This window comes from Oncorhynchus clarkii, chromosome 4 (genome assembly GCF_045791955.1).
Source record: "Oncorhynchus clarkii lewisi isolate Uvic-CL-2024 chromosome 4, UVic_Ocla_1.0, whole genome shotgun sequence".
In the NCBI taxonomy this organism is placed as follows: Eukaryota; Metazoa; Chordata; class Actinopteri; order Salmoniformes; family Salmonidae; genus Oncorhynchus; species Oncorhynchus clarkii.
The window spans coordinates 1,340,760-1,368,722 of NC_092150.1; the positions used below are offsets into that span (position 1 = coordinate 1,340,760).

General features: G+C 42.5%; 1 protein-coding gene across 1 annotated transcript in view; it reads left to right on the forward strand.

The window, feature by feature from the left end:
- Window positions 1-27,963, forward strand: part of LOC139406279 (semaphorin 7A (JohnMiltonHagen blood group)) — a 65,529-nt gene that overhangs the window by 23,488 nt on the left and 14,078 nt on the right. Inside the window, exons 7-10 of the mRNA XM_071148735.1 lie at window positions 3,288-3,430; window positions 15,476-15,654; window positions 19,981-20,089; window positions 26,490-26,685. Coding sequence (XP_071004836.1) covers window positions 3,288-3,430; window positions 15,476-15,654; window positions 19,981-20,089; window positions 26,490-26,685 — 627 coding nt within the window. The remainder of the gene's footprint in view (window positions 1-3,287; window positions 3,431-15,475; window positions 15,655-19,980; window positions 20,090-26,489; window positions 26,686-27,963) is intronic.

Here is a 27,963-nt window from a genome sequence, read left to right on the forward strand (position 1 = left end):
CTGGGCCTGCAGCCTTGCGAGGGTTAACACGTTTAAATGTCTTACTCACCTCGGCTGCAGTGAAGGAGAGACCGCATGTTTTCGTTGCAGGCCGTGTCAGTGGCACTGTATTGTCCTCAAAGCGGGCAAAAAAGTTATTTAGTCTGCCTGGGAGCAAGACATCCTGGTCCGTGACTGGGCTGGGTTTCTTCCTGTAGTCCGTGATTGACTGTAGACCCTGCCACATGCCTCTTGTGTCTGAGCCGTTGAATTGAGATTCTACTTTGTCTCTGTACTGGCGCTTAGCTTGTTTGATAGCCTTGCGGAGGGAATAGCTGCACTGTTTGTATTCGGTCATGTTACCAGACACCTTGCCCTGATTAAAAGCAGTGGTTCGCGCTTTCAGTTTCACACGAATGCTGCCATCAATCCACGGTTTCTGGTTAGGGAATGTTTTAATCGTTGCTATGGGAACGACATCTTCAACGCACGTTCTAATGAACTCGCACACCGAATCAGCGTATTCGTCAATGTTGTTATCTGACGCAATACGAAACATCTCCCAGTCCACGTGATGGAAGCAGTCTTGGAGTGTGGAGTCAGCTTGGTCGGACCAGCGTTGGACAGACCTCAGCGTGGGAGCCTCTTGTTTTAGTTTCTGTCTGTAGGCAGGGATCAACAAAATGGAGTCGTGGTCAGCTTTTCCGAAAGGGGGGCGGGGCAGGGCCTTATATGCGTCGCGGAAGTTAGAGTAACAATGGTCCAAGGTCTTTCCTCCCCTGGTTGCGCAATCGATATGCTGATAAAATTTGGGGAGTCTTGTTTTCAGATTAGCCTTGTTAAAATCCCCAGCTACAATGAATGCAGCCTCCGGATAAATTGTTTCCAGTTTGCAGAGAGTTAAATAAAGTTCGTTCAGAGCCATCGATGTGTCTGCTTGGGGGGGGATATATACGGCTGTGATTATAATCGAAGAGAATTCTCTTGGTAGATAATGCGGTCTACATTTGATTGTGAGGAATTCTAAATCAGGTGAACAGAAGGATTTGAGTTCCTGTATGTTTCTTTCATCGCACCATGTCACGTTAGTCATAAGGCATACGCCCCCGCCCCTCTTTTTACCAGAAAGATGTTTTTTCCTGTCTGCGCGATGCGTGGAGAAACCTGTTGGCTGCACCGCTTCGGATTGCGTCTCTCCAGTAAGCCACGTTTCCGTGAAGCAAAGAACGTTACAGTCTCTGGTGTCCCTCTGGAATGCTACCCTTGCTCGGATTTCATCAACCTTGTTGTCAAGAGACTGGACATTGGCAAGAAGAATGCTAGGGAGTGGTGCCGCTGTGCCCGTCTCCGGAGTCTGACCAGAAGACCGCCTCGTTTCCCTCTCTTTCGGAGTCGTTTTTTTGGGTCGCTGCATAGGATCCACTCCGTTGTCCTGTTTGTAAGGCAGAACACAGGATCCGCGTCGCGAAAAACATATTCTTGGTCGTACTGATGGTGAGTTGATGCTGATCTTATATTCAGTAGTTCTTCTCGACTGTATGTAATGAAACCTAAGATGACCTGGGGTACTAATGTAAGAAATAACACGTAAAAAAACAAAAAACTGCATAGTTTCCTAGGAACGCGAAGCGAGGCGGCCACATATTAATGTGATACTGTATTAATGTGATGGTGTATTAATGTGATAATGTGTTACTGTATACTGTATTAATGTGATACTGTATTAATGTGATAATGTATTAATGTGATAATGTATTAATGTGATAATGTATGCTGATGTCACAAAGTGCTTATACAGAAACCCAGCCTAAAACCCCAAACAGCAAGATGTAGAAGCACGGTGGCTAGGGAAAAACTCCCTATGAAGGCAGGAACCTAGGAAGAAACCTAGAGAGGAACCAAGCTCTGAGGGGTGGCCAGTCCTCTTCTGGCTGTGCCGGGTGGAGATTATAAGATTAAGATGAACATAACAGAACATGGCCATTAAGGCCAGATCGTTCTTCAAGTTGTTCAAATGTTCATAGATGACCAGCAGGGTGAGATAATAATAATACCAGTAGTTGTCGAGGGTGCAGCAGTTCAGCACCTCAGGAGTAAATGTCAGGTGGCTTTTCATAGCCGATCAAATGGCACCTTATTCTCAATATGGTTCACTTTTTTAGACTAGAGCCCTGGTCAAAAGTACTGTGTAGGAGAAAGGGTGGCTTTTGGGACGCTGTCTCATTCTCAGTCTGGCATCAGCGATCACAGTACAGCTTCATTAGTGAAATCCTTATCTTTCCGTCTACTCTTCCGCGTATCAGCATAGCTGCCAAACCAAGGCTACTAGCTACGTCATGATTTAAGGCGGCAGACTTGGCTCTGTGGCTGTTAATCATGGAAGAGGGGTCACTGTAGTTTGGATGGAACTCTCTCAGGGTTCCTCTGTGTTAGTACTTTATGTTGTTTCACTGATACACCCATGTGTTCTGTTGATACACCCATGTGTTCTGCTCTTTCACTGATACACCCATGTGTTCTGTGGTTTCACTGATACACCCATGTGTTCTGTTGTTTCACTGATACACCCATGTGTTCTGTGGTTTCACTGATACACCCATGTGTTCTGTGGTTTCACTGATACACCCATGTGTTCTGTGGTTTCACTGATACACCCATGTGTTCTGTTGTTTCACTGATACACCCATGTGTTCTGTTGTTTCACTGATACACCATGTGTTCTGTGGTTTCACTGATACACCCATGTGTTCTGTTGTTTCACTGATACACCCATGTGTTCTGTTGTTTCACTGATACACCCATGTGTTCTGTTGTTTCACTGATACACCATGTGTTCTGTTGATACATCCATGTGTTCTGTTGTTTCACTGATACACATGTGTTCTGTTGATAAACTGATACACCCATGTGTTCTGTTGATAAACTGATACACCCATGTGTTCTGTTGATAAACTGATACACCCATGTGTTCTGTTGTTTCACTGATACACCCATGTGTTCTGTTGATAAACTGATACACCCATGTGTTCTGTTGTTTCACTGATACACCCATGTGTTCTGTTGATACACCCATGTGTTCTGTTGTTTCACTGATACACCCATGTGTTCTGTTGATACACCCATGTGTTCTGTTGATAAACTGATACACCCATGTGTTCTGTGATGAGATGCGACATGTTTGTTTCTCGTAAATTTTGTTTGCAAAAATTATTGTGCAATCGTTAGATAGGTAATGGAACACTGTAAATGATAACTGGAGTGTTTTATAGAAGAATGGGTTAATTGATAAATATTCCCTGTCCTCCCAGAGCCCACATTCATCTCCGCCTGCTGGGTGAGACGTAGGGAGGAGCCGGACAAGGAGAAGATATATATCTTCTTCAGGGAGAAGAACTCTGACAGCAGCCCTGAAGCTGATCCCTGGATCTCTAGAGTAGCACAAGTCTGTAAGGTAAGATGGTGGGATAGAGACAGTCTGTTAGATGGTGGGATAGAGACAGTCTGTTAGATAGAGACAGTCTGTTAGATGGTGGGATAGAGACAGTCTGTTAGATGGTGGGATAGAGACAGTCTGTTAGATAGTGGGATAGGGACAGTCTGTTAGATGTTGGGATAGAGACAGTCTGTTAGATGGTGGGATAGAGACAGTCTGTTAGATAGTGGGATAGAGACAGTCTGTTAGATGGTGGGATAGATACAGTCTGTTAGATGGTGGGATAGAGACAGTCTGTTAGATAGTGGGATAGGGACAGTCTGTTAGATGTTGGGATAGAGACAGTCTGTTAGATAGAGGCAGTCTGTTAGATAGTGGGATAGAGACAGTCTGTTAAATGTTGGGATAGATACAGTCTGTTAGATAGAGACAGTCTGTTAGATACTGGGATAGAGACAGTCTGTTATATGGTGGGATAGAGACAGTCTGTTAGATGGTGGGATAGAGACAGTCTGTTAGATAGAGGCAGTCTGTTAGATAGTGGGATAGAGACAGTCTATTAGATGGTGGGATAGAGACAGTCTGTTAGATGGTGGGATAGAGACAGTCTGTTAGATGGTGGGATGGAGACAGTCTGTTAGATGGTGGGATAGGGACAGTCTGTTAGATGGTGGGATAGAGACAGTCTGTTAGATAAAGACAGTATGTTAGATAGTGGGATAGAGACAGTCTGTTAGATGGTGGGATAGAGACAGTCTGTTAGATGTTGGGATAGAGACAGTCTGTTAGATAGTGGGATAGAGACAGTCTGTTAGATAGTGGGATAGAGACAGTCTGTTAGATGGTGGGATGGAGACAGTCTGTTAGATGGTGGGATAGAGACAGTCTGTTAGATAGTGGGATAGAGACAGTCTGTTAGATGGTGGGATGGAGACAGTCTGTTAGATGTTGGGATAGAGACAGTCTGTTAGATAGTGGAATTGAGACAGTCTGTTAGATGTTGGGATAGATACAGTCTGTTAGATACTGGGATAGAGACAGTCTGTTAGATATTGGGATAGAGACAGTCTGTTATATGGTGGGATAGAGACAGTCTGTTAGATGGTGGGATAGAGACAGTCTGTTAGATAGTGGGATAGAGGCAGTCTGTTAGATGGTGGGATAGAGACAGTCTGTTAGATGGTGGGATAGAGACAGTCTGTTAGATGGTGGGATAGAGACAGTCTGTTAGATAGAGGCAGTCTGTTAGATGGTGGGATAGAGACAGTCTGTTAGATGGTGGGATAGAGACAGTCTGTTAGATAGTGGGATAGGGACAGTCTGTTAGATGGTGGGATAGAGACAGTCTGTTAGATAAAGACAGTCTGTTAGATTGTGGGATAGAGACAGTCTGTTAGATGGTGGGATAGAGACAGTCTGTTAGATGTTGGGATAGAGACAGTCTGTTAGATAGTGGAATTGAGACAGTCTGTTAGATGGTGGGATAGAGACAGTCTGTTAGATAGTGGGATAGAGACAGTCTGTTAGATGGTGGGATGGAGACAGTCTGTTAGATGGTGGGATAGAGACAGTCTGTTAGATAGTGGGATAGAGACAGTCTGTTAGATGTTGGGATAGAGACAGTCTGTTAGATGGTGGGATAGAGACAGTCTGTTAGATAGTGGGATAGAGACAGTCTGTTAGATAGTGGGATAGAGACAGTCTGTTAGATGGTGGGATAGAGACAGTCTGTTAGATGTTGGGATAGAGACAGTCTGTTAGATAGTGGAATTGAGACAGTCTTTTAGATAGTGGGATTGAGACAGTCTTTTAGATGGTGGGATGGAGACAGTCTGTTATATGGTGGGATAGAGACAGTCTGTTAGATAGAGACAGTCTGTTAGATGGTGGGATGGAGACAGTCTGTTAGATGGTGGGATAGAGACAGTCTGTTAGATGGTGGGATGGAGACAGTCTGTTAGATGGTGGGATAGAGACAGTCTGTTATATGGTGGGATAGAGACAGTCTGTTAGATGGTGGGATAGAGACAGTCTGTTATATGGTGGGATAGAGACAGTCTGTTATATGGTGGGATAGAGACAGTCTGTTAGATGGTGGGATAGAGACAGTCTGTTAGATGGTGGGATGGAGACAGTCTGTTATATGGTGGGATAGAGACAGTCTGTTAGATGGTGGGATTGAGACAGTCTGTTAGATGGTGGGATAGAGACAGTCTGTTAGATAGAGACAGTCTGTCAGATAGTGGGATAGAGACAGTCTGAATATATTACAATACATCCACAACACATTAAATTTGTGTCCTCAGGCCCCTGCTCTACTACCACATATTGACAGTTCAAAATCCATGTGTGTGTGTGTGTTATCGTGTTTGTGTGTGCATGTGTCTGTGCCTATGTGTGTGTGTATGTATAGAGTGTGTTATCGTGTGTGTGTGTGCATGTGTCTGTACCTGTGTGTGTCTCTTCACAGTCCCAGCTGTTCCATAAGGTGTATTTTGATCTGTTTTTTAAATCTGATTCTCCTGCTGCATCAGTTACCTGATGTGGAATAGAGTTCCATGTAGTCATGGCTCTATGTAGTACTGTGGAATAGAGTTCCATGTAGTCATGGCTCTATGTAGTACTGTGGAATAGAGTTCCATGTAGTCATGGCTCTATGTAGTACTGTGGAATAGAGTTCCATGTAGTCATGGCTCTATGTAGTACTGTGGAATAGAGTTCCATGTAGTCATGGCTCTATGTTGTACTGTGGAATAGAGTTCCATGTAGTCATGGCTCTATGTTGTACTGTGGAATAGAGTTCCATGTAGTCATGGCTCTATGTAGTACTGTGGAATAGAGTTCCATGTAGTCATGGCTCTATGTTGTACTGTGGAATAGAGTTCCATGTAGTCATGGCTCTATGTAGTACTGTGGAATAGAGTTCCATGTAGTCATGGCTCTATGTAGTACTGTGGAATAGAGTTCCATGTAGTCATGGCTCTATGTAGTACTGTGGAATAGAGTTCCATGTAGTCATGGCTCTATGTTGTACTGTGGAATAGAGTTCCATGTAGTCATGGCTCTATGTTGTACTGTGGAATAGAGTTCCATGTAGTCATGGCTCTATGTTGTAATGTGGAATAGAGTTCCATGTAGTCATGGCTCTATGTAGTACTGTACATCTCCCATCGTCTGTTCTGGACTTGTGGACTGTGACGAGACAAAGAGTTGCTAGCTGTCTCCTCATCAGATAGATTCAAAACTCCTCTACCCTGCCAAGAGTCTAGTCTCTACCCCGTGCTACGAGATATGTTGCCTTAGAAGGTCAAGATAGTTGGAAGAAAACAATGCTGTTCCAGACTCAAATACTGTTCTTTGTTCATTAAGTTATTTTATTGACAGAAGAAATTGAAAACCTGAAGGCAGAGCTTGTCTATCATGTCGTCAGCAGGGCTGTGCTGTATGAGATAGGAAAACAGTAGCCTTGGTTTCCAGTCTTGCACACATGGTTCCTCAATACATGTCATATTTTGGAAACAATCTGATTCGGGAGATTAGGCAAACCGTGTTTTTCTGTCGTTAGTCAACAGGGTTGCTTCTGTATGAGATGAGCAAACAGCAATCAGTGATTGGCATCCACAACCAAATATTGGCCCCGCTCCCGTTCAGTTTATAAAGGCTTCATAAGCACTACATAAATGTGTTACAAAGCATCTATAACCGTATGTCAGGCTTTATAAAGGGTTCATAAATGTGGCATAACCGTGTGACATAATCACTCATGTCAAATGTTCTACTCACTATGTGGAATATGATATAAACATGTGCTTTATAAAGGGGTGACATGTCGTGCTGGTCTCCATGGGAACAGAAGAGGAACACCCGGTGAGGTATTCTCAGGTTGAACTACTCCAAATCGTCTTGGTTCTGACACACAAACGCACACACACACACACACACACACACACACACACACACACACACACACACACACACACATAGGTCCTTCAACCCATTTAAATACCCGTCACACCCTACAGTAACCTGTGGATCCTCAGAGAACCTTCATAAATCATCAGAACGTTAATAACCTTTTAATTGACACTTTATGTCGTGTCCTGTAATACTTAGTTTGGGGTGAGACACCTTCGGTCATTCATAAGATCTATAAAGACTATCACATGATGCTCTACTTAATTTAAAATCAGACACCTTCGGTCATTCATAACACATTCATAACGGCTTAATGATGTAAACCCAAATGTAATAACCCCAGAGTAATTCTCACTAACAGCCAGGGTTGGGCAGGTTGCTTCCTAAATGTAATAACCCCAGAGTAATTCTCACTAACAGCCAGGGTTGGGCAGGTTGCTTCCTAAATGTAATAACCCCAGAGTAATTCTCACTAACAGCCAGGGTTGGGCAGGTTGCTTCCTAAATGTAATAACCCCAGAGTAATTCTCACTAACAGCCAGGGTTGGGCAGGTTGCTTCCTAAATGTAATAACCCCAGAGTAATTCTCACTAACAGCCAGGGTTGGGCAGGTTGCTTCCTAAATGTAATAACCCCAGAGTAATTCTCACTAACAGCCAGGGTTGGGCAGGTTGCTTCCTAAATGTAATAACCCCAGAGTAATTCTCACTAACAGCCAGGGTTGGGCAGGTTGCTTCCTAAATGTAATAACCCCAGAGTAATTCTCACTAACAGCCAGGGTTGGGCAGGTTGCTTCCTAAATGTAATAACCCCAGAGTAATTCTCACTAACAGCCAGGGTTGGGCAGGTTGCTTCCTAAATGTAATCCGTTAGTTACCTGTCCAAAATTGTAATCAGTAACGTAACTTTTGGTTTACCCAAATTCAGAAACATAGTCTGATTACATTCAGTTACTTTTAGATTACTTTCCCCTCAAGAGGCATTAGAAGTAGACAACAATGTATGTTACCAATTGAACAACATCTACTGCAGGATAATTAATGTTAAAGTTTACATAGCTGGCCATATGGATGTTAAAGTTTACATAGCTGGCCATATATGGATGTTAATTAAAGTTTACATAGCTGGCCATATGGATGTTAAAGTTTACATAGCTGGCCATATATGGATGTTAATTAAAGTTTACATAGCTGGCCATATATGGATGTTAAAGTTTACATAGCTGGCCATATGGATGTTAAAGTTTACATAGCTGGCCATATGGATGTTAAAGTTGACTTTATGGGTTGGTTATGTAGACTTCTTCTAACCCATCGCTTTCTACTACATATAACAATATGATTAAATGATCTTCAAGAATCTTCTAGAATAGGACTTGGAAATATGGAAGTATAAATGATCCAAATAGTTTGACCTGAGCATGACCCCAAAACGAAGGATGTATTAGCCAGCCCTACTCTGTTGTTTATGATTTTGTTGTCACGGAGGACTGATTTGGGCTCATTTGATTCGTGTTGCAAAATAATTGCTGCGCTCACGGAATGGCCTGCTCTGAGCTCTACTGAGAAGTGCTAGTTACATGGCAAAACAATTCACTGATTTTAAAATGCCAACGTTTTTTGTTGTGCATGACCACTGTAGGGTCCTGCAGCACAGCATGTTGGGTAAAGTTGAGGTCAGGTCCAATATTGACAATGCAAAGAGGGAAAGAAGCTGGGACCATCCTAGATTTTTTTTTTTTTACAGTAATATAATATATACAATTTACAGAAACCAATTTAGCAGATACTTTGAGCCAAAGCGACTTACAGTCACGCGTGAATACATTTGTACGTATGTGTGGTCCCGGGAATTGAACCCACTATCCTGGTGTTGAAATGCTCTACCAAGATGCATGACAGGGTTATGAATGCTTTGTGAACCCTCCATTTAATATCATTTACAAGGCCTTTATTAAACGTTGCTTATGCCACCCTTTATAAAGCACAGGTTTATGTCATTTTTTACATAGTTGTTTATGTCACATTTGACATTGGTATATCTATATCACACAGTTATGCAACATTTATGAAGCCTTTATAGAGCATGCCATACAGTAATAGCTGATTTGTAACATGTTTATGAAGGCTTTATGAAGCCTTTATAGAGCATGCCATACAGTAATAGCTGATTTGTAACACGTTTATGAAGGCTTTATGAAGCCTTTATAGAGCATGCCATACAGTAATAGCTGATCTGTAACACGTTTATGAAGGCTTTATGACGACTTTATAACCTGCATGCCATTTCAAGTGGGACCCAAATATTGAGTACACACTGCTACTGACTGGCCAGCTACTTGATGTATTACATTGATGTCAGAAGGCTAACAGTGGTTTTCTCACGGTGCGTAATGTTTCCTGTGATCTTGTGTTAGATAAAAACCAAGTGTCAGCAGGAAGGAAGTTAACCGGTGAACTCACTGAGTTGAGTTAGTCTGAGAACGACATCCATATTGTTTTCAGTTTGATATTTTTCTCCATCTGTCTATAGTATGTCTTTTTGTTTCTACCTTTTAGATAGCATGTGACTAGTAAACGGTAGGACATCTAATTATTACCGCGTTTGGCCTGTGTCTCTGAAACGGGGAAGGAGAGGAGATGGAAAATGTTACCAGGGTCATTGATACTCACAGGTTATGAGAACCTGAGACTTGGCTAACGGTTAGTGCTGCCTTCCGTCTCCTATAACGTGACACCGACCATAAGAGACCAGCTCAGATGCAGTTCAGTGGTTGCTGATCTAGACTGGGCTGTTGTTTCATTGTTTCATTTCAAACCCAAAAAATACAATGGGATGATGTTGAATCAATGTGGAAAAACCGATTGGATGTGAATTTTTGTTGTTGTTGATTTCACGTTGAATTCACAAATGTAAATCAAAACTAGACGTTGAACTGACGTCTGTACCCAGTGGGTTTAACCTTTAACACCTCGGATCCCAGATCTATCTGTAGCCAACTCCTGATCGTGGGATTAGATGTATATTAGCAGTGTTTTCCATTCAGTTCAGACCCAGTTCAGACCCAGTTCAGACACAGTTCAGACCCAGTTCAGACCCAGTTCAGACCCAGTTCAGACCCAGTTCAGACCCAGTTCAGACCAAGTTCAGACCCAGTTCAGACACAGTTTAGCAGTTTAGTGGTTACTGAACTTCAGTTTGTATGACCTACCTACTATCCTGGCTTAGTGCCTCCACTACTCAATGAGACCGTCCGTACCTATGGTACACTAGATATAGAAAAGTATGTGGACACCCCTTCAAATGACAAGTTGGATAGAAAATTACTGAGGATAATAGCAGATGATATTGACACTCCTATTTGCCATATCTTCAATCTAAGCCTACTAGAGAGTGTGTACCCTCAGGCCTGGAGGGAAGCTAAAGTCATTCCGCTACCCAAGAATAGTAAAGCCCCCTTTTCTGGCTCGAATAGTCGACCAATCAGCCTGTTACCAACCCTTAGTAAACTTCTGGAAAAAATTGTGTTTGACCAGATAAAATGCTATTTTACAGTAAACAAATTGACAACAGAATTTCAGCACGCTTATAGGGAAGGACATTCAACAAACACAGCACTTACACAAATGACTGATCATTGGCTGAGAGAAATTGATTAAAAAAAGATTGTGGGGACTTCAGTGCGGCTTTTGACATTATCGATAATAGTCTGTTGCTGGAAAATGTTTGTGTTATGGCTTTACACACCCTGATATATTGTGGAGAAAGAGTTACCTGCCTAACAGAACACAGAGGGTGTTCTTTAATTGAAGCCTCTCCAACAGAATCCAGGTATAATCAGGAATTCCCCAGGGCAGCTGTCTAGGCCCCTTACTTTCTTCAATCTTTACTAACAACATGCCACTGGCTTTCAGTATAGCCAATGTGTCTATGTACAGTGCCTTCAGAAAGTGTTCAGACCCCTTGATTTTTTCCACATTTTGTTACGTTACAGCCTTATTCTAAAATTGATTAAGTAAATACAAATCCTCAGCAATCTACAGACAATTCCCCATATTGACATAGCAAAAACAGGTTTTTGGAATGTTTTACACATTTCTTAAAAATAAGGAACAGAAATACCTTATTTACATAAGTATTTAGACCCTTCGCTATGAGACTCGAAATTGATCTCAGGTGCATCATGTTATCATTAATCATCCTTGATGTTTCTACAACTTGATTGGAGTCTACCTGTGGTAAATTAAATTGATTGGACATGATTTGTAGGGCACACAACTGTCTATATAAGGTCCCACAGTTGGCAGTGCATGTCAGAGCAAAAACCAAGCCTTGAGGTCATAGGAATTGTCCGCAGAGCTCCGAGACAGGATTGTTTCGAGGCACAGATCTGGGGAAGGGTACTAAAACATTTCTACAGCATTGAAGGTCCCCAAGAACACAGTGGCCTCCATCTTAAATGGAAGAAGTTTTAAAGAACCAAGACTCTTCCTAGAGATCACTGCCCTGCCAAACTGAGCAATCTGATGAGAAGGGCCTTGGTCAGGGAGGTGACCAAGAACCTGATGGCAGCACTGCCAAAGCCAAAGCCCCCTAAAGGGAGAGCATACTATACAAGGACACTCTCAAATGAGAGTGCTAATGAGAACCTTGATGACCTTGTACCTAGCCGGTGGGGATTCCGGTGGGGTGCCCCCACCCAGGCAGTGGCAGTGCTGGCAACACTAGCTGCAGTAACTCATGGGGAGGGGGTCACACTCAGACATTCATAGAGGGGGAGATTTTAATACGGTGTTAAATACCTCTATGGACCGGAAAGGAAATCACACTACAAACTATCACCCTCTGGCACTTAAGGAAATCACACTACAAACTATCACCCTCAGGCACTTAAGGAAATCACACTACAAACTATCACCCTCAGGCACTTAAGGAAATCACACTACAAACTATCACCCTCAGGCACTTAAGGAAATCATGAATGTCATGGATATATTGGAATTAGTGGATATATGGAGACTTAAATACCCTGACCTAGTGAGATATACATGGAGGAGGTTTAATATCCTGACCTAGTGAGATATACATGGAGGTTTAATATCCTGACCTAGTGAGATATACATGGAGGTTTAATATCCTGACCTAGTGAGATATACATGGAGGTTTAATATCCTGACCTAGTGAGATATACATGGCGGAGGCTTAATATCCTGACCTAGTGAGATATACATGGAGGAGGTTTAATATCCTGACCTAGTGAGATATACATGGAGGTTTAATACCCTGACCTAGTGAGATATACATGGAGGTTTAATACCCTGACCTAGTGAGATATACATGGCGGAGGCTTAATCAAGTTAGTCGTCTTAATCAAGCTAGTCCTCTTGACTACTTTCTCATACCTTTCTCTCTGGCACCAAAAGTTTAAAAAGTGTTGATAGGGGACAGAATGTGGTCGGATCATCCCATAATTGGCATATATATGACTCTTACAGAATTTCCACGTGGGCGAGGATATTGGAAATTTAATCAAAGCCTACTAGATGATAAATTGTTTTTAACTAGAACAGAAGAATTTATAACTGACTTTTTCAGACATAACATAGGTACAGCAGATCCCCTTATTGTATGGGACACCTTTTAAATGTGCCATTAGAGGCCATGCAATTCAGTACTCATCTATAAAACAAAAGCAATTTAGATCAAAAGAGTCCATATTAACCAAGGAAATTGAAGGACTAACAGTACAGTTAGATAGCAATAAAAACTGTACCATAGAGGCACAGAATAAGTTAGAGGAGAAACAAAAAGAAATGGGGGAACTTATTCAAGAAAGATCCAGTGTAATATATTATAAAAATAAAGCCAACTGGATGGAATATGGGGAAAAATGCACCAAATTCTTTTTCAATCTTCAAAATAGAAATGCTGCTAAAAAAAATGTATTAAAACTAGTTACAAATGATGGAGTCTCACATGATTCACCGAATGATGTTTTGAAAGAGGAAATAAACTACTTTCAGAATATATTCTCGTTTCAGTCTCCTCCATCTCCACTAACCGAAGCTTAATTGTATGGATTTTTTAACATCTGTACAGAAAGACTCAGGTCAAGGCCAAATTACAGAGAAGGAATTTCTTGATGCAATGAAAGCCATTCTAAGGCTGGGAAAACTCCAGGGCTGGATGGCATACCAGTGGAGGTTTACCAAACTCCAGGGCTGGATGGCATACCAGTGGAGGTTTACCAAACTTGTTTTGATATACTCAGAGGACCATTATTATCAGGTTTTAACCACTCCTATATAAATGGTAGATTATCAGACACGCAACAAGAAGGTCTAATATCATTGTTACTGAAACAGGACCCAAGTGTTATATATAATGATCCAGTCCATTTAAAACATTTGGAGACCTCTTACACTTCAGTGTTGTGATGCAAATATACTGGTTTAACACGTGCATAGTTGGGCATGACATCTACCACAGGAGATGGTTATACAGCACTAACTGATCTGACTCCCGGATAGATTACAAGTGTTTTTACTGATCTGATTCCAGGATAGATTACAAGTGTTTTTACTGATCTGACTCCCGGATAGATTACAAGTGATTTTATTGATCTGATTCCAGGATAGATTACAAGTGTTTTTACTGATCTGACTCCAGGATAGATTAAAAGTGATTTTACTGATCTGATTCCAGGATAGATTACAAGTGTTTTTACTGATCTGATTCCAGGATAGATTACAAGAGATTTTACTGATCTGATTCCAGGATAGATTACAAGTGTTTTTACTGATCTGACTCCAGGATAGATTAAAAGTGATTTTACTGATCTGATTCCAGGATAGATTACAAGTGTTTTTACTGATCTGATTCCAGGATAGATTACAAGTGTTTTTACTGATCTGATTCCAGGATAGATTACAAGTGTTTTTACTGATCTGATTCCAGGATAGATTACAAGTGATTTTACTGATCTGATTCCAGGATAGATTACAAGTGTTTTTCATCAAGTTCTGAACCACAGTTCTGTCTGGATCTATCTGCACCAACACTCCCCTCGTATCCCACAGATTCCAGTCATTCCCGAGAACAGCTGTAACAGCACCTTGTCTGTTTATTCTACTGCAGTACAAGGCCCTCCCTTCTAGCAGCCCAGCTATTTGTTGGAGAAGACACGTTACTGTATATACTGTAATGTAGGCTAACCATACCACCTGTGAATCTTGAAGGCCACTAACATTCTATCTACAGTATGTTATTGTTTGGATAACCAGGAACAGAACCGTCTGTGCAGATGAACACTTGTCGGCCTTCAAAGACTCAACTTCCACTGTGAGACATCTATCTCGGTTCCATGTATGTTACTGGTCCGATTAAAGGGGTCATAGTTGTGGAAAAGCATTGACATGAAGACCTTTGTTTGGCTTGGTTCTTTTTCAGTGTCTTTGTTCCGATGATGTCATCATTGTGCAGGTGTATGAAGGAAGTTTATTCTGATGATGTCATCATTGTGCAGGTGTATGAAGGAAGTTTATTCTGATGATGTCATCATTCTGCAGGTGTATGAAGGAAGTTTATTCTGATGACGTCATCATTGTGCAGCTGCATAATGAGGATGACGGTGGTGAGGAGGATGGTGATGATGTCATCATTGTGCAGCTGCATAATGATGATGGCGGTGAGGATGATGGTGAAGATGATGGTGGTGAGGATGATGGTGATGGTGAGGATGATGATGGTGGTCGTGGTGAGAATGATGGTGAAGAAGATGGTGATGAGGTTGATGGTGGTGAGGATGATGGTGATGAGGATGATGGTGATGAGGATGATGATGGTGGTGAAGATGATGGTGATGAGGATTATGGTGGTGAAGATGATGGTGATGAGGATGATGGTAGTGAGGATGATGATGGTGATGAGGATGATGGTGGTGAAGATGATGGTGGTGAGGATGATGGCGATGAGGATGATGGTGATGAGGATGATGGTGATAATGATGAGGGTGAGAATAATGTTGGTTATGATGATGGTGGTTATGATGATGGTGGTAATGATGATGGTGGTAATGATGATGGTGATCGTGGTGAGAATTATGGTGATGATGATAATGTTGATTATGGTGGTGATGTCATTCTACAGGTGGATGAAGGCGGTTCTAAGCGGTTCTTGCAGAACATGTGGACGTCGTTCCTGAAGGCTCGGCTGGTGTGTGGGATTCCCAACGAGTCGCTCTACTTTAACCGTCTCCAAGATGTCTACGTGCTCCACGCGGAGGAATGGAGGGACTCACAAGTCTATGCTCTGTTCACTAGCAGCTGGTGAGAAAATGATCCTGCCTCTGTTATCTCCCAGCAGCTCCTGGCTCCTCTCCCAATGCCCCAAATTCCTAACTAAATGTCACTGGAGCGGTATTCTGACTTGAGATCTGCACGCCTACCTCAGATATTCGAGCAGGTCTCCCATTGACATCAGTAAATGCTATTTTAACAGAACACAAAGATCCTGGAAGATTATGAAAATCATAATCAATCCTATATGTTAAAATACTTAGAATGAGTGAATAGGGTCACTGACAGTGGTTGATAATGGTCTCCCATCATGATTTTGGGATATCTATACAGCAGGTTCTGTATAGACAAAGGTTCTTCCTGATGTGACCGGTGTAGATTGCCTCTGTGTTCTGTTTTTGATCCGAGAACAGATGACCAGAGGATCTGGGTTGGTCTAACTAGGTTTTATTTTCTGATCGTGACAGGAAACAACTCCAGAAACAAATGCTGCCTTTTATACGCCAGCTCTGCAAATGTTTTTATTTATTTTATTTAACCTTTATTTAACTAGGCAAGTCAGTTAAGAACAAATTCTTATTTTCAATGATGGCCTAGGAACAGTGGGGGCAGAACGACAGATTTGTACCTTGTCAGCTTGGGGATTTGAACTTGCAACCTTCCGGTTACTAGTCCAACCTTCCGGTAACTAGTCCAACGCCCTAATCACTAGGCTACCCTGCCGCCCCAATGAACAATGAAAGGGGACATTAATAGCCATGCTAGCTCAATGACGCCATGTACAGAGAAAAGTACAGTAACTAGCTAGCAGTCAACATATAAAAATACAGTAACTAGCTAGCAGTCAACATATAAAAGTACAGTAACTAGCTAGCAGTCAACATATAAAAGTACAGTAACTAGCTAGCAGTCAACATATAAATAAATATACAGTAACTAGCTAGCAGTCAACATATAAAAGTACAGTAACTAGCTAGCAGTCAACAAATAAAAATACACTAACTAGCTAGCAGTCAACATATAAAAATACAGTAACTATCTGACAGTAACATATAAAAATACAGTAACTAGCTAGCAGTCAACATATAAAAGTACAGTAACTAGCTAGCAGTCAACATATAAAAGTACAGTAACTAGCCAGCAGTCAACATATAAAAATACACTAACTAGCTAGCAGTCAACATATAAAAATACAGTAACTATCTGACAGTAACATATAAAAATACAGTAACTAGCTAGCAGTCAACATATAAAAATACAGTAACTATCTGACAGTAACATATAAAAATACAGTAACTAGCTAGCAGTCAACGTATAAAAGTAAATAAATTACTGAAATGTATAGATATCCCAACATCATGATGGGAGACCATTATCAAACACTGTCAGTGACCCTATTCACTCATTCTAAGTATTTTAACATATAGGATTGATTATGATTTTCATAATCTTCCTCTTCCACATGGATAGAGTAGACAGGGTAGAGGTAAGGGGGCAGGGGATGTTTATGAGAGGGAATGCAGAAGGAGAAGGAAGGGGGGGGCAGGATGTTTATGAGAGGGAATGCAGAAGTAGAAGGAAGGGGGGGCAGGATGTTTATGAGAGGGAATGCAGAAGGAGAAGGAAGGGGGAGACAGGATGTTTATGAGAGGGAATGCAGAAGGAGAAGGAAGGGGGAGACAGGATGTTTATGAGAGGGAATGCAGAAGGAGAAGGAAGGGGGAGACAGGATGTTTATGAGAGGGAATGCAGAAGGAGAAGGAAGGGGGAGACAGGATGTTTATGAGAGGGAATGCAGAAGGAGAAGGAAGGGGGAGACAGGATGTTTATGAGAGGGAATGCAGAAGGAGAAGGAAGGGGGAGACAGGATGTTTATGAGAGGGAATGCAGAAGGAGAAGGAAGGGGGAGACAGGATGTTTATGAGAGGGAATGCAGAAGGAGAAGGAAGGGGGAGACAGGATGTTTATGAGAGGGAATGCAGAAGGAGAAGGAAGGGGGAGACAGGATGTTTATGAGAGGGAATGCAGAAGGAGAAGGAAGGGGGTGCAGGATGTTTATGAGAGGGAATGCAGAAGGAGAAGGAAGTGTGCAACATTAAAAAAGGCACTTACAGCAACAAAAGGAATGTACACTAATATCAGGCTTGGGAACTATAAAAATGTTTTGCAATAGTTATACAACGTGAAATTCAACACTTGTTACACCGAGGAAGATAACCGTATTCTGTTAAACAACCCAGCTAGCAATGAGGAAGATAACCGTATTCTGTTAAACAACCCAGCTAGCAATGAGGAATCTGCCCGGAATCGGCCCTCTTCCGGTGGGCCGGAACTGATTGAATCGGCCCAGAATCAAAATGAATGACTTCCCAGAATCGCCCCAAGTACATCGGGCCGTTTCCTTCTACTAGAATTCATCTGACTTTGCCGGCATCCCGCCAGAAGCGGCCCGATGCAAATTTAAGTAAATGTACACAAAATTACCCGATTTAGTCATTTTAAATATTACACATTTTATAGATACAAATTATACCGTGTGAGAGTGCATGCGCCTGGCCCGCCACAGGAGTCACTACAGCACGATGGGACGAGGACAACCGGGACAGCCAATCCCTCCCCTAATTCGGATGACCCTGGGCCAATTGTTCATCATCTCACAGGTCTCCCGGTCGCGGCCGGCACGGGTCTCGAACCAGCATCTGTAGCAACGCAGTTTGCATTGTGATGCAGTGTCAAGTAATATATTTGGGCCAGGTAACTCTCACCGGAATCGTCCTGAACCCCAAGTAATATATTTGGGCCAGGTAACTCTCACCGGAATCGTCCTGAGCCCCAAGTAATATATTTGGGCCAGATAACTATCACCAGAATCGTCCTGAGCCCCAATAAATATATTTGGGCTAGACCTGGTCGTGTGGTGCCAAGACAACAACCTCTCCCTCAACGTGATCAAAACAAAGGAGATGATTGTGGACTACAGGAAAAAGAGGACAGAGCACGCCCCCATTCTCATTGTTCCTTGGTGTCCACACCGCCAACAAATTAACATGATCCACGTACAACAAGAAAGTCGTGAAAAGGGCACAAAAAAACCTATTTCCCCTCAGGAAACTGAACAGATTTGGCATGGGTCCTCTGATCCTCAAACGGTTCTACAGCTGCACCATCGAGAGCATCCTGACGGGTTGCATCACTGCTTTGTATGGAAACTGCTCGGCCTCCGACTGCTCGGCCAAGCTTCCTGCCATCCGGGACCTCTATCCCAGGCTTTGTCAGAGGAAGGCCCTAAAAATTGTCAGACTCCAGCCACCCTAGTCATAGACTATTCTCTCTGCTACCCCATGGCAAGCGGTAGCGGAGCGTCAAGTCTAGGTCCAAGTCTAGGTCTAAACAGCTTCTACCCCCCAAGCCATAAGACTCCAGAACATCTAATCAAATGGCTACCCAGACTATTTGCATTGACCCCCCCCCCCCAACCTCTTTCACACCACTGCTACTCTCTGTTATTACCATCTATGCATAGTCACTTTCATAACTGTCCCTACATGTACATATTACCTCAACTAACCGGTGCCTCCTCACACTGACTCTGTACCGGTACCCCCCTGTATATAGTCTCATTGCTAACTGGTACCCCCCTGTATATAGTCTCATTGCTAACCGGTACCCCCCTGTATATAGTCTCATTGCTAACTGGTACCCCCTGTATATAGTCTCATTGCTAACCGGTACCCCCCTGTATATAGTCTCATTACTAACCGGTACCCCCCTATATATAGTCTCATTACTAACCGGTACACCCTGTATATAGTCTCATTACTAACCGGTACCCCCCTGTATATAGTCTCATTACTAACCGGTACCCCCTGTATATAGCCTCATTACTAACCGGTACCCCCTGTATATAGTCTCATTACTAACCGGTACCCCCCTGTATATAGTCTCATTACTAACCGGTACCCCCTGTATATAGTCTCATTACTAACCGGTACCCCCTGTATATAGTCTCATTACTAACCGGTACCCCCTGTATATAGTCTCATTACTAACCGGTACCCCCTGTATATAGTCTCATTACTAACCGGTACCCCCCTGTATATAGTCTCATTACTAACCGGTACCCCCCTGTATATAGTCTCATTACTAACCGGTACCCCCTGTATATAGTCTCATTATTAACCTGTACCCCCCTGTATATAGTCTCATTACTAACCGGTACCCCCCTGTATATAGTCTCATTACTAACCGGTACCCCCCTGTATATAGCCTCATTACTAACCTGTACCCCCTGTATATAGTCTCATTACTAACCGGTACCCCCCTGTATATAGTCTAACCTGTTCTCTCCACCAATAGGAATGGCACAGCTGTCTGCGTCTACTCCATGGAAGAGATCGACCGGATATTCCAGAACTCTCCCTTCAGGGGATACAGTAACGACATTCCCAACCCAAGACCTGGAACAGTAAGAAATTCGGACTATTTTACATCTCCAGGACAATAGACATATGTTCTATTCTGCAGCTACATGTACATCTCTGCTCTCGTTAACAAAGGAGTCTGTTGTCTTCTTAACCTAAAGAATCAGACATATTTCAGCCAGTGTCATGTGGACCATAACTAAAAAGTGACTGAAAACAAAGGAAAATTTGAGACTCATTACTCCAGGGTGGATAGGGGGAAAATGTGTCTCTGCGTGCCTTATAGGAGCATCAGTATTCCACAACCAAAGGGAAACATGGGGTGTGTCCCAAATGGCACCCTATTTCCTATATCGTGCACTACTTTCCTTAGCCCTGGCCAAAGGTAGTGCACTACATAGGGAATAGGATGGCCTTTGGGACATACCCTAAAGCTGGACCCCCCTTGGCCTGTACAGCTGACTAAAGCATGGAACCATGGGGCTCTACAGCTCAGAGTTCACATCAGTTTCCACATGTCTTTCTATAGCTGTGGCTGTGGCTGTGGCTGTGGCTGCTACAGTCATGACACATAATACCTCCAACTGTGTGACTCATAGTTGCCTGTATGTGCTGCGCCTGTCGAGTAGATTGTGCCTGACAACAACAGCATTAAAGCAACCACATATCCTGAGGCCGCATTTATAGTAGCTGGGGGTTTCAACAAAGCTAATATGAGGAAAACGTTACCTAAGTTCTACCAACCAATACTCGCTCTGGTAAAACATTAGAGTTCTACCAACACCTTGACTGTAGTACTCGCTCTGGGAAAACATTAGAACACTGCTACTCAACTTTCTGAAATGCCTACAAGGCCCATCTATCCACAGTTTCTGGTAGGTTTTAATAGTCACAGTGGGTACAACATCACCTATACACTTCCCGATAAACTCACTTATCGGTGTATTCGTCAATATTATTCTCTGAAGCTACCCAGAATATATCCCAGTCCGCGTGATCAAAACAATCTTGAAGCGTGGATTTCGATTGGTCAGACCAGTGTCAGATAGCCATCAGGACGAGTCGTGGTCAGATTTGCTATTCTGGGTAGCTTCAGAGAATATTATTGACGAATACACCGATAAGTGAGTTTATCGGGAAGTGTACAACATCACCTATACACTTCCCGATAAACTCACTTATCGGTGTATTCGTCAATAATATTCTCTGAAGCTACCCAGAATAGCAAATCTGACCACGACTCCATTTTGCTCCTCCCTTCCTATAGGCAGAAACTCAAACAAGAAGGACCCGTCCTGATGGCTATCTGACACTGGTCTGACCATGTTGTACCCACTGTGACTATTAAAACCTACCAGAAACTGTGGATAGATGGCAGCATTCGCAACTGAAACCGCGAACCACCATGACAAGGTGACTGGGTATATGGCCGAATACAAACAGTGTAGTTATTCCCTCCGCAAGGCAGTCAAACAGGCAAAACGTCAGAATAGAGACAAAGTGGAGTCGCAATTTAACGGCTCAGACACGAGACATATGTGGCAGGGTCTACAGACAATCACGGACTACAAATGGAAAACCAACCAGCTACGTCACGGACACCGATGTCTTGCTTCCGGATAAGCTAAACATTTTCTTCGCCCGCTTTGAGGATAACACAGTGCCACCTACGCGGCTCCTTACCAAGGACTGTGGGCTCTCCTTCTCCATGGCCGACGTGATTAAGACATTTAAGCGTGTTAACCCTCACAAGGCTGCCGGCCCAGACTGCATCCCTAGCCACGTAATCAGAGCATGACGCAGACCAGCTAGCTGGAGTGTTTACGGACATATTCAATCTCTCCCTAACCAAGTCTGATGTCCCCACATGCTTCAAGATGGTCACCATTGTTCCTGTTCCCAAGAAGGCAAAGATAACTGAACTAAATGGCTATCACTATCACCGCTCACTTCTGTCATCAGGAAGTGCTTTGAGAGACTAGTCAAGGATCATATTACCTCTACCTTACCTGACACCCTAGACCCACTTCAATTTGATTACCACCCCAATAGATCCACAGACAATGCAATCACCGTCTCACTGCACACTGGCCTATCCCATCTGGACAAGAGGAATACCTATGTAAGAATGCTGTTCATTGACCATATCTCAGCATTCAACACTATAGTACCTTCCAAGCTCATCATTAAGCTTGAGGACCTGGGTCTGAACCCCGCCCTGAGCAACCTGGTCCTGGACTTCCTGACGGACCGCCCCCAGTTGGTGAAGGTTGAAAACAACACCTCCACTTCGCTGATTCTCAACACTGGGGCCCCACAGGGGTGTGTGCTCAGCCCTCTCCTGTACTCCCTGTTCACACATGACTGAGTGGCCATGCACACCTCCAACTCAATCATCAAGTTTGCAGACGACACAACAGTAGTAGGCTTGATTACCAACAATGACGAGACAGCCTACAGGGAGGAGGTGAGGGCTCTGCGAGTGTAGTGCCAGAAAAATAACCTCTCACTTAACGTCAACAAAACAAAGGAGATGATCGTGGACTTCAGGAAACAGCAGAGGGTGCATCCCCCTATCCACATCGATGGGACAGTAGTGGAGAAGGTGGAAAGCTTCAAGTTCCTCGGCGTACACATAACTGACAAAATTAAATAGGTGCAACAGCACCTGAAATTTGGCTTGGCACCTTAAACCCTCACAAACTTTTACAGATGCACAATTGAGAGCATCCTATCTGGCTGTATCACCGCTTGCAACGGCAACTGCACCGCCCGCAACCGCAGGGCTCTCCAGAGGGTGGTGCAGTCTGCCGAACACAACACTCGGTGCAAACTACCTGCCCTCCAGGACACATACAGTCGTGGCCAAAAGTTTTGAGAATGACACAAATCTAAATTTTCCCAAAGTCTGCTGCCTCAGTTTGTATAATGGCAATTTGCATATACTCCAGAATGTTATGAAGAGTGATCAGATGAATTGCAATTAATTGCTAAGTCCCTCTTTGCCATGCAAATTAACTGAATCCCCAAAAAACATTTCCACTGCATTTCAGCCCTGCCACAAAAGGACCAGCTGACATGTCAGTGATTCTCTCGTTAACACAGGTGTGAGTTTTGACGAGGACAGGGCTGGAGATCACTCTGTCATGCTGATTGAGTTTGAATAACAGACTGGAAGCTTCAAAAGGAGGGGGGTGCTTGGAATCATTGTTCTTCCTCTGTCAACCATGGTTACCTGCAAGGAAACTCGTGCCGTCATCATTGCTTTGCACAAAAAGGGCTTCACAGGCAACGATATTGCTGCCAGTAAGACTGCACCTAAATCAACCATTTATCGGATCATCAAGAACTTCAAGGAGAGCGGTTCAATTGTTGTGAAGAAGGCTTCATGGCACCCAAGAACGTCCAGCAAGCGCCAGGACTGTCTCCGAAAGTTGATTCAGCTGCGGGATCGGGGCACCACCAGTACAGAGCTTGCTCAGGAATGGCAGCAGGCAGGTGTGAGTGCATCTGCACGCACAGTGAGGTGAAGACTTTTGGAGGATGGCAGCAAAGAAGCCACTTCTCTCCAGGAAAAACATCAGGAACAGACTGATATTCTGCAAAAGGTACAGGGATTGGACTGCTGAGGACTGGGGTAAAGTCATTTTCGCTGATGAATCCCCTTTCCGATTGTTTGGGGCATCCGGAAAAAAGCTTGTCCGGAGAAGACAAGGTGAGCGCTACCATTAGTCCTGTCTCATGCCAACAGTAAAGCATCCTGAGACCATTCATGTGTGGGGTTGCTTCTCAGCCAAGGGAGTGGCCTCACTCACAATTTTTCCTAAGAACTCAGCCATGAATTAAGAATGGTACCAACAAATCCTCCGAAAGCAACTTCTCCCAACCATCCAGGAACAGTTTGGTGATGAACAATGCCTTTTCCAGCATGATGGAGCACCTTGCCATAAGGCAAAAGTGATAACTAAGTGGCTCGGAGAACAAAACATCAATAATTAGGGTCCATAGCCAGTAAACTCCCCAGACCTTAATCCCATTGAGAACTTCAATGGGATTAACTTCAATCCTCAAGAGGGGGGTGGACAAACAAAACCCTCAAATTCTGACAAACTCCAAGCATTGATTATGCAAGAATGGGCTTCCATCAGTCAGGATGTGGCCCAGAAGTTAATTGACAGCATGCCAGGGCGGATTGCAGAGGTCTTGAAAAAGAAGGGTCAACACTGAAAATATTGACTCTTTGCATCAACTTAATTTAATTGTCAATAAAAAGCTTTTGACACTTATCAAATGCCTGTAATTATACTTCAGTATTCCATAGTAACATCAGACAAAATTATTTCAAAACTTTTGGACACGACTGTACTTTTGGACACGACTGTACAGCACTCGATGTCACAGGAAGGCCATAAAGATCATCAAGGACAACAAACACCCGAGCCCCTGCCTGTTCACCCCGCTATCATCCAGAAGGCGAGGTCAGTACAGGTGCATCAAAGCTGGGACCGAGAGACTGAAAAACAGCTTCTATCTCAAGGCCATCAGACTGTTAAACAGCCATCACTAGCCGGCTACCACCCGGTTACTCAACCCTGCACCTTAGAGGCTGCTGCCCCATATACATAGACATGGAATCACTGGTTACTTTAATAATGGAACACTGGTCACTTTAATAATGGAACACTGGTCACTTTAATAATGGAACACTGGTCACTTTAATAATGGAACACTGGTCACTTTAATAATGGAACACTGGTCACTTTAATAATGGAACACTGGTCACTTTAATAATGGAACACTGGTCACTTTAATAATGGAACACTGGTCACTTTAATAATGGAACACAAGTCACTTTAATAATGGAACACTGGTCACTTTAATAATGGAACACTGGTCACTTTAATAATGGAACACTGGTCACTTTAATAATGGAACACTGGTCACTTTAATAATGGAACACTAGTCACTTTAATAATGGAACACTGGTCACTTTAATAATGGAACACTGGTCACTTTAATAATGGAACACTGGTCACTTTAATAATGGAACACTGGTCACTTTAATAATGGAACACTGGTCACTTTAATAATGGAACACTGGTCACTTTAATAATGGAACACTGGTCACTTTAATAATGGAACACTGGTCACTTTAATAATGGAACACTGGTCACTTTAATAATGGATCACTGGTCACTTTAATAATGGAACACTAGTCCCTTTAATAATGGAACACTAGTCCCTTTAATAATGGAACACTGGTCACTTTAATAATGGAACACTGGTCACTTTAATAATGGAACACTGGTCACTTTAATAATGGAACACTGGTCACTTTAATAATGGAACACTGGTCACTTTAATAATGGAACACTGGTCACTTTAATAATGGAACACTGGTCACTTTAATAATGGAACTCTAGTCACTTTAATAATGGAACACTAGTCCCTTTAATAATGGAACACTGGTCACTTTAATAATGTTTACATACTGCTTTACTAATTTCATATGTATGTACTGTTTTCTATTCTACAGTATTTTAGTCAATGCCACTCCTACATTGCTGGTCCTAATATATTTTTCTTAATTCCATTCTTATACTTTGAGATATGTGTGTGTTGTGGTGAATTGTTAGATACTACTACACTGTTGGAGCTAGGAACACAAGCATTTTGCTACACCCACAATAACATCTGCTAAATATGTGTATGTGACCAATAACATGTGATTTCTACCACTACTAAGACCCTGCAGGTGTATGTGTGTAGTCAGGTTTCTGTTAGGTGGTTTATTGTCTGAACAACTTCCTCAATCTGTTTTTCCTCCACCCTGACCCTGACCCTACAGTCCTCATGTTCTTCCTTTTGGGATGCATCAATATATTGTATTGTTTTGTCTAAGTTCCTGATGTGACTAAGACGTGTTGTATAGGCTACAACAAAACAAAAAACAGTCTGACTAAGGCCGGCTGTGCTTCCTGACTCCCTTTACCAGGAAGCAAGTGACTTTTTCTTCTTGTATCTATGCCTTAAGCATATTTATATACACGGTTTAACATGTAAGAGTGTTAACATTTATACATGTGTTTTTAAGAAATTTTAAATGACTTATAGGAGTATAAACAAAAGCAGGTTTTATGCCCTTATTTGGACTAAGTGATTTCCTGTGACCTATTGAGAAACGTAAACACCAACTCCACACAACATAGGAAGTTGTGCTGGAATATTTATGTCAGCATCCCATGTCTCCGTAATCTTTGGTGGACAGACTACATAACATGCATCTGATCAAACTATGCTAGATTTAGTCCTGGGATAAGCGACATGAATGTCTCATATTATTTGCCTGCGAAATTCCGATTTTATTCACTTATTTGGCAAAGGCTTGTATCGAATGGGGTGCTTATCTGGGTAAAGATATTTTCTCCTGTCTTATCTCCTCAGTGTGTCCCTGACAGTAAAGACCTGCCGTTGGCTACGGTGAACGTGATAAAGGATCACCCAGAGATGACAGACTGGATTCATCCCATCCAGCCCTACACCCCATTCTACATCTCTAACTATAACTACACCAAGATAGTTGTGGACCGAGTACAGGCTGCAGACTACACCATGCACAACGTCCTGCTGCTAGCAACTGGTAGGTGATGTCTGGGCTCCATGTCTGGAAATAGACTCTCTGGGTTGAAATTAAATACCACCAAGTTGAACATTCACCCCTTTTCTACTGTCGGTGCTGTTGCTGACCTACAGATGTTGGATCTTAATTTGAGCCAGTTTCACAAAACAGGAAAATAATCCTGCAGCAACAGGAAATGTGAATTGTTGTGTTGATTATAATTAATGAATTATTTTGGGTAGAGGTTGATACATTTTTTTGTAAAATCTTCTGAAGTTTTGAAGTGGAAATTAGAAACTAGAAGCCTTTTAAATCTTGAATAGGCAAAACGTTTGCATTTCCTGCCGTGCTGTAATATTCTTCTAACAACAGCATGATGAAATGAAGACACAGTGTGACCATTGTTCATCATGGTTGTTATCAGTATTATGATGTCTTTATCACAGTCACGTGTTATTCAGAGTCTCATGTGCACAACGACAACGTCTTTGACAGCCTGTTAGGCCAGATAATTAATACCAGCTGTTAGGCCAGGCCCCGCGAAAGACTAGCTGTCTGATGCTACAGAAACCCTATGAAGAAACCCTATGAATAAACACTATGAATAAACACTATGAATAAACCCTATGAATAAACACTATGAATAAACACTATGAATAAACCCTATGAATAAACCCTATGAAGAAACACTATGAATAAACACTATGAATAAACACTATGAATAAACACTATCAAATCAAAGTTTATTGGTCACGTACACAGAATTTGAGATATCATTGCAGGTGCAGCGTAATGCTTGTACAGTAATACCAGGGTAGTAATACCAGATAATTAATACCAGGACAGTAATACCAGGGCATTAATACCAGGGCAGTAATACCAGATAATTAATACCAGGGCATTAATACCAGGGCAGTAATACCAGATAATTCATACCAGGGCATTAATACCAGGAGAGTAATACCATATAATTAATACCAGGGTAGTAATACCAGGGCAGTAATACCAGGGCATTCATACCAGATAATTAATACCAGGGCATTAATACCAGGAGAGTAATACCAGGGTAGTAATACCAGATAATTAATACCAGGGTAGTAATACCAGGGCAGTAATACCAGATCATTAATACCAGGGTAGTAATAGCAGGGTAGTAATACCAGATAATTAATACCAGGGTAGTAATACCAGTGTAGTAATGCCAGGGTAGTAATACCAGATAATGAATACCAGGGTAGTAATACCAGGGTAGTAATACCAGAGCAGTAATACCAGATAATTAATACCAGGGTAGTAATA